This window comes from Centruroides sculpturatus, unplaced genomic scaffold (assembly GCF_000671375.1).
Source record: "Centruroides sculpturatus isolate CEXI.00-Female unplaced genomic scaffold, Cexi_2.0 scaffold1953, whole genome shotgun sequence".
Classification (NCBI taxonomy): domain Eukaryota; kingdom Metazoa; phylum Arthropoda; class Arachnida; order Scorpiones; family Buthidae; genus Centruroides; species Centruroides sculpturatus.
This window is the reverse complement of record NW_019386208.1, coordinates 1-8,323: the sequence shown is the minus strand read 5'-3', so window position 1 is coordinate 8,323 and position 8,323 is coordinate 1. Positions and strand designations below refer to the sequence as shown.

The 8,323-nt window shown below is 26.9% G+C and overlaps 1 protein-coding gene across 1 annotated transcript; it reads right to left on the bottom strand.

Moving 5' to 3' along the window:
- Nucleotides 1-843: 843 nt before the first annotated feature.
- On the bottom strand, nt 844-8,258 carry LOC111614080 (DNA-directed RNA polymerase I subunit RPA49-like; the record flags this gene model as incomplete). Its single annotated transcript, XM_023355459.1, has 3 exons — nt 844-983; nt 3,801-3,892; nt 8,182-8,258. Coding segments are annotated over 3 exons (309 nt in total), but the record flags the coding sequence as incomplete, so codon positions are not given.
- Nucleotides 8,259-8,323: the final 65 nt, after the last annotated feature.

Here is an 8,323-nt window from a genome sequence, read left to right as displayed (position 1 = left end):
ATGTTATGTAAGTTAAGTTTTAGTATCATTTCCCTTCTCCCTCTCTTCCGCCACCAGTTTACACCTCCACCTTCGTCTATCCTCAAAGGTAAAGTGCAAATAAAACTACATTTTTTTAAATCAATTATTATTCTATTATGGTTATTTATACATTTACAACTACAAAACGCAGTGTTAAATTATTTTTAAGTTATTGTTACATTATGTTATGTAAGTTAAGTTTTAGTATCATTTCCCTTCTCCCTTTCTTCCGCCACCAGTTTACACCTCCACCGTCGTCTATCCTCAGAGGTAAAGTGCAAATAAAACTACATTTTTTTTATCAATTATTATTCTATTATGGTTATTTATACATTTACAACTACAAAACGCATTTTCAGTGTTTTCCTTACTATAGTTAATTTTTTAATGTACTACTTAGCTTTAATTTGAGTGTATTTTTCGTGTTGGAACGAATTATTTGGTTTTACATGTAATCATATGGGGAAAAATGATTCACCTTACGACATTTTCATGATACGATCTCAGTTTCGGAACGGANCATTTTAGAAATGTAAAATTTAACAGATTAAGTTCAAAATACATCTCATATTATCACTATTAAAAATATTTAAAATTATCAATGTTCAATATTTTGTATATATTGTATTCAAATTGTACAGAGTTATCTAAAATATTGACTTGGAAAGAATCCAAGTCAAAATTGAATGGCAAAACCCATATGGATTACCGTCATTAACATTACACAAACTTTATATTTATCTAACTTAAAGAGATGGAACATGAAAATTTAAAAACTATAAAATATATATTAATCTCTATGATTAATAAACATACTTTATGTTATCTATATCCATGAAAAAAAAGTAAATTAAATATTTCATTTATGCCATCAAAACTGGTTGACAATATAATAGTTAAACAAAATAAGAAAAAGTTAACCTTTTGTTTGTAAGTTGTTTCATTTTCTGTTGATTCTTTTTCTGTAAAAATTTTAAATTGTTTAAATTGTAAAATCAAATATCATTTTTAATTAATATTTTTAAAAATTACCATATTTTTTTCTTTATAAGACGCACATTTTCATATCTAAAATTTATCTGAAAATTATCCTATAAGCTAAATGTTAAGTTTCTGCTAAAAATGATACATAAAAATATGTGATGTGGCCAATACAATGATACATCTTATAAGGTTAAAAATATGGTATATTTAAATATAAAAAAAAATTAATTTAATGTTTTAACAATCTAATAACATTGTACATAATAAAATAAATAATAATTAAAATAAAATTTTTAGTAACTTAATATTTTTCTGTTTTTATATAAAAAGTTGTCATGATTGTCTTCAAGCAATAGAAAAATATATTTTGCTTTTATATTAAATATATTCTTTTTATTTTTTATTTTTTAAAAATAGAATTCAAATCTTACCATTAAATTGAATATGTTATTAAAGATTGTTCATTTCGACAGAGCCGGCCCTACCACAGGTCGAACGGAGCAGCCGCTCCAGGCACTAAGTCCTAGGGGGCACCTCAGTGGTAAAGAAAATTAAAGGGTATAAATTAGGGGCAACCAAGGGGGGATGTCATAATAGGAACTCGCTCTATCCTAAAACTTGCCTCGGCCGGCACTGCATTTCAATATATATTTTGCTCCTTTATTCCAAATCATCAAAAAATTTGAATGAATAAAAAAAGTAAATTTCTGATTTAGAAAATTTATACATTAAAAGATTTATTCAAAATATATTTTCTATTTGCCTAATCTTTTTTAATATTTGGACAATTTATAAACATATCACACAAGCAAATTCTATGCTTATGTAAATAATAATTTATAATATTTAAATAAAAATAAAATCATTATTTTTGTTACATATTGATATATTATGTAAAAAAATACATAAGGTCTTAAGGTATAAGTAGCATTTAAAAGGAAACTTTCTGTCTTATTCTTATCCTACGGCTATGCAAATGAGCAATTATTCTAGCCTGATGTTAACAAATGGGAGAATGTAATATCAGGTTATGGCATTTCTAGCTTTCTTGTTTCACATTCTTGCTAACATTGTCATGCAATAATATGAATTTTCCCCCCTTCATTTGAGAGAGAGGAAAGAAAATGGATTAATGATGACATTTATTCTCTCTATTTTGATGACTTTTTAATTATTTATTCCATATTTCAGGATAAGACATAACTGAATTAATTAATTTCTTCCTAGAAAACTTTATTTATTTTATAATATTACAGGCAATGTTGTTCAGACAATGGTTGCCACCTCCATACAACAATGATACAAAAGACCCAGTAAAATGAATAAAAAAATGTGATAAAACAAAAACAAAAGAAATAAAACAATTAAATATAATAAAGCATTTTTTGCAAACAGCCTTAAATTTAGTGAATTCAACATAAAGTTTATCTTCAATTTTTACAGCAGCTTTCTGATAGTAGTAAAAAAATATTTAATAGTAACATTAAGACGACAATATTGAGAGTATAAACGTGTAGTGTTTCTAGTATTGGCAGAGGAGATGTGAAGGTAAATACATTGGGATGAGAGTAGACTGTTAAAATATTTGTAAGTGTATATCCAATTGAAATATTCAATGCATTTATAGAAATTAGGCAAACCTAGGTAAACACATGCAACTTCTGGGCAGTCTATAAATGGAAGGTTAGATAGTCTGTTAAGTAAAATGTAAATTTTAGCCAGTTCTGAATAAAACTTTAATTATTTTTCTTCTTACCTATATATACTGAAGAAGCAATGTTTGAATCATACACATACTGGTCCTGAAAATGAGGTAAGGATCTGATGCACAAGTGCAGTATAAAACAAGAACTTTAAACCAAAATAAAAATTAAACAGATTCTATTTTTTGCTTAAACATTAATTTTTTCAGGGTTTTTTTTTTAGCCTGATGATGATCTATTGAGTGGATCGAAAACATTTGTTTTAATAAAAAATCTCTCAGCAAATAATAAGGTATTGGTTACATATTTGTTTATTTTTTGCTGGGTATGATTGTGGTTATTATTATATATATTTTGTCATTTTTGACTATGGATACTAAGAGGTCCTTTTATCTATACCCATTGTGAGTTCAGCAGGCCAACTACAATGGAATCAACCAGGTGGTGAAAGACAGAACATAACATCTGGAATGGTCCCACCAAAAAATTTCTTGGAGATTTCACTTGCCCAGAAGCAATTCCAGATCTCTTAGAGCAGTAGGCTGGTGTCTTAATTGCCTCAGTCATCAGTTATTATATAAATGAATTACAAAAAAATGTAAAGTTGCAGAATAAAAATGTGTTTTTAAAAGACAAATAATTTTAAATGATGTTTGAAATTTAGTCTCATAATAATATACTTATTTTTAGGTAAGCCAAAACTTAAAAAACTAAAACACTATAACAAATTCACACAAATTAATTTGTTGTGAGAAATTAATTCAATGTTATCTATATATTAAAAATAAATTATCATATAAATGGTTATCAGAGATTTAAATTAAGCTTGTTATAAAGATTGTTAGGAAAAAATGAAAAAAAAAAAAAAAAAATCAATTTCAGAAAAGCCATTTGAAATATAAATAATTCAATTTATATGACGTAATATACTAAATACTATACTAAATACTATTTAATACAATTCAATCATGAGTTATTTTAACAATTTAAATTATTTATTTACAATATTTTGAATTTTATTATATTATTTAAATGTTATAAATGTTGGATGTACAAAAAACCATTACATAAAAAAATTGTTAAATATCATACCTGTAACTTCTATCACTGGTCGTAAGTTAAATAATTGAGTTTTATGTAATTTCATACATTTTGTTTTTTTGTTTAACACTCCAACAAAATATCTGTAAATGCAAAAATTTTTTAACTATAAATCATTTCAAATATTAATACTGTTAACATTTAGAATATTTAGTTCAATATTTGTTATAATACCATTGTTGTATAATAATTTAATTAACATTTATTCACATACTACTGTGGGTAAGGATTCTAATATAGTAATACTGAAATTAGTATCCTAATAATACTTATTAAAGTCTTTTCTGTATCTACACAACAAGCAACAAAAATCTGCTCAATGTTATCAGATAAGAACATTGATAATTTGTGTCTTAAAGTCATATTTTATAAATAAAAACACATAACTGTTCACTATTCTTAGTTCTCAGAGTTTTTATTTTTATATAGTAAAGCATTTTTGTTTTCTTTTCATTTTATTTCATTTTATATTTGTATTATTTGCTATCAGATTATTGTTTAAATATATTAAAATATAAAGATCAATATATCTTAAAATTAGAATTTTTTCAATTTTCTATAGTTTGGTTTATATGAAACAACTTCCTAATACAGAAAAAATACTAGTACTACTAGATTTTCCAGAAACTCTGGAAATTCCAAAATCCTACTACCAAATACTGGTATTAAAAATTTGTCCAGTATTGGAAGAACAGTAAGATAAAAAAATATTTATTCTAGATAATCAAATGCAAACTGAATTCAGCTGGCATATAACAACTCACTTATAAAGAGAGCAGACTTAGATTGTCAATAAAAAGATTTTTGATATCAGGATCTGGTCGATGATTTGAACCATTAATTTTTCATTAAATTTTCAATATACAAAAAGTGCTCTACTTTTGCAATTTGTAGATATGCTGCTGTAATATTTTGAGTTACAACTAATAAAGCTATCTATTAAGCATACTTTGAATCATAATAGATGGCAAAAATGTTGACAAAATAATAACTTTTATTTTCCTAAAGTTTATCATATACAGAAACTGTTTAGTTTTGATCTTAATCAAACTTTGAAATAAATATACAAGTATGTTACACTTAAATATTATACACTATATATAAATTGAATTCAACTAATACACTATTCAACTAATGCAATGTATACCATTCAGCTTGTGCAAAAGTCTTTTAATGAATTAACCACATAAGTTGAAAATTTACTATAAGATTAAATGAGTCATTAGAAAAGCAAAATAATTTGGTTTTTTGTATAGCTTATTAAACAGCTTTATAAAACATACAAAGATTAGATTAAAAATATTTTGTGTGTATATTATTGTAGTATAAACTATAGAAACTGCTTCAATTTTTTTTTATTGTGAATAGGTCTGATTTGTAGTGAAGTTAATTAGCTTAAGAAAGAGTTGAAAAGTTCTAACCCAAATCATTCATGAAAAGTATTGTGATCTGGATTAGATTTAAACTAGGATCTCTTACAGCTATACAAGTCATTCGGTGCAGCCAATTTTTCATATTAAATAATCTAAACATAAAAACTAGTTTTACTTTTTCAAGTACCAATTTCAAACAATATACTAATAATCAAAATATTCTGAAATTACTTTTATAGACGAAGATAACTAACTGTCCTCTTAAAATTCTTTGCACTACAGGACATTGTATTCTCTCTAAGGATTTATGCCAGTCATGACAAACTTTGACCTAAGTGACAACTTAAAGATGCACAGATTGAATGTTTAGAAAATATTAATTTTTATAAATTATATAAAAATATGTGATAAATTTCAAAATTTAAAATGTGAAAACAGAGTCCTAAAGCTGTTGTGTAAAGTCTTAAAGGCCACTAATTTGTTCATTTTCTTTTTAGTTTTTTTATATTATAAAGCTATTTACTGTACTTTTACCTTCTACTTTTGTAATTTCAAATATGATCATTTTTCAATATTTCCTAATACTTTTATTTTATATTTGTATTTTCAATTTATTTTTCTTAAAACTTTCTTTTTCTGCTTGTATTTTCTATCATACTTGGTATCAAACTTGGCTAATTCGAACTTGTTTAATTCAAATTCGTGATTAATTTGAACATTTCCTCTGATCCCTTGAACTCTCTATTAAAAACATGCAAAAACAAAACATGCAATTCAAACTTTTTTGTTTGATTTGAAGTGACCATTACTAAATGACTGTTACAATTACAACCATTTCAAATTACAAAATAACCCATTACTGAACTATAGATATTTAGTTTATGACATCATCTTACCACTTGTCACTGTGGCTGATAAATCTACCCTTGTATGTATTCACAAGAAGGAATTAGTCACTGCTGCAATCTTTTTTCTTTCAATTTTTGTATACAGCATTAGTGAGTTATTTCATTCTGTACAATAAAGGTGAAAAGTATTGCTGCTAATATAAGTTTACTTTGCAATTTCAATTGGATTCTGTGTGTTTTTGACAAAGACATGGAAATGTCTGTCAAAAATAAAGCTTGCCAATTCAAAGCTTTGCTGAAAAACTTCTTCTGAAAAAATAGCAGTTATACATAAAATAGAAAAGGGATTAAAGAAAAATTCTGAGATTGCAAAAGAATTAGGAACTTCTCCAAATATATTGTCCATCTATTTAAAAAATAATGACAAAATTTTGAACAGTATGACTAAACAGAGTAATTAAAATTACAGAGAGTAAGAAGACCAGAAAACATGAATGTTGATGAGTTCATGTTAAAATGATTTAAACAGACATGAGACAAACATTTCAATAAGTAGACTCCTTCTTAGAGGTAAAGCTGAAGAATTCACTAGTGAATTAGGAAATAGTGGTTTTAAAGCCAGCACTGGTTGGCTTAAGCATCAGGTGGCTGATAGGTAGATAAAGAATTTGGCAGAAATGATTCAAGATAGAGATACCAAAGACATTTTTAACATTGAATTGAACTATTTTATAAGTGAACCCCAGAGAGATATTGGCTTTCAAAGATAAGCATTACACTAGTGGTAAACAGAGCAAGAAAAGAATAATGTTTTTAATTGGAGCAAACATGATGGGTCCAAAAAATTACCTTTGTTGCTAATGGAAAGTCAGCCAACCTATGATACTTCGAAAATATTAAAACTAAGCCAGTAGAATATCAATCAAACAAAAAAACATGGTTGATAAATGAAAGTTTTGAAAGATGTTTTTTAAAAATTGACATTTGGAAAACGAAACTGAAAAATCTTATTGTTTATTGACAACTGAATAATACACAACACCATTCCTCTGATGGAAAATGTAAAGGTTATATTTCTTCCCTCAAATGTGATGTCAGTACTTTAACTGATAAATCAGGTAGCCATTAAAAATTTAAAGTAACACTATCAATAGCTTGTGGTCCAGAACATTCTGTCATGCACTTACACTAACAAACACAATAAAGTCAAGATCAACCTGCTATAAGCTGATTGGATGTGTAACAATACTTGGGATCAAGTGAAACTCATGACCATACAAAGTGCTTTCAAAAAGCTGGCTTCTGTCATTCAGAAGCTGAAAATATAGACAATGTTGAAGAGATTGCACTTGTTGTGAATAACTGGGAAGATGTGGGACAAAGTACAGGAATTTCTTTTGAAGATTTTGTAAACATGAACAACAACATGACAGATTGTATAGAACTTCGATATCAAACTTTTGGTATCTGTAAGTTCTCCACAAGACAAAAGTAACAGTGCATCTTCAGATAAAGAAGAACTTCAGATGAAGGAACAATTAGAACTTCCTGAAAAACCAGTTCTATCAACAATATGGGCCATGAAACATTTCCAGGAATTACAATGGTTTGCCAAAGGACATAACATAAGTAGTGTAATTTTCCAGTCACTTAATAAGCCTAGAGAGTACATAACTATTAAAAACAATCAAATATTCAAACTTTTTAAAGATCTGTTAATAGGCTACATTGTAACATAAGAAGTCTTTGAATAAATTGTTTTTAATGATTTTATTTGCTTCAAAAATGATTTTTGAAGATATTTTTACTACCCATTATAAACTTATCTAATTTGAGTTTTTTGTTTGTTCCTTTAGCTATGAATTAGCCAGTTTGAGTGCATTAAGTAAAAGAAATTTTAAAAATTCATATAATAAACAGGTTGTGGCCGAAGTTTTCAATGCAAAAACGTGTACATCGGATGTTCAGCACTGCCTTCCTGTAAGCCTAGAAGTTTGACAATGGCATTTGGAACATCATGAATGATTCCACTGATGTTCCAAACACCATTGTCAAACTTCTAGGCTTACAGGAAGGCGGCACTGAACGTCCAACGTTAGCTTTTGTGTTGAAAACTTTGGCCGCAACCTCACTAATATTTTAAAACATTACTGGCATAAACTGGATACTCTAGGAGCTTCAGGACCAAAGTTATAGCCAACATATTCCATTCTCTTTGTTTTCACTGCCTACAATAGAAATCAAAATTGTCATTTAGCCACTATTAATTTTAAAAATTTTTTATTTATTTATA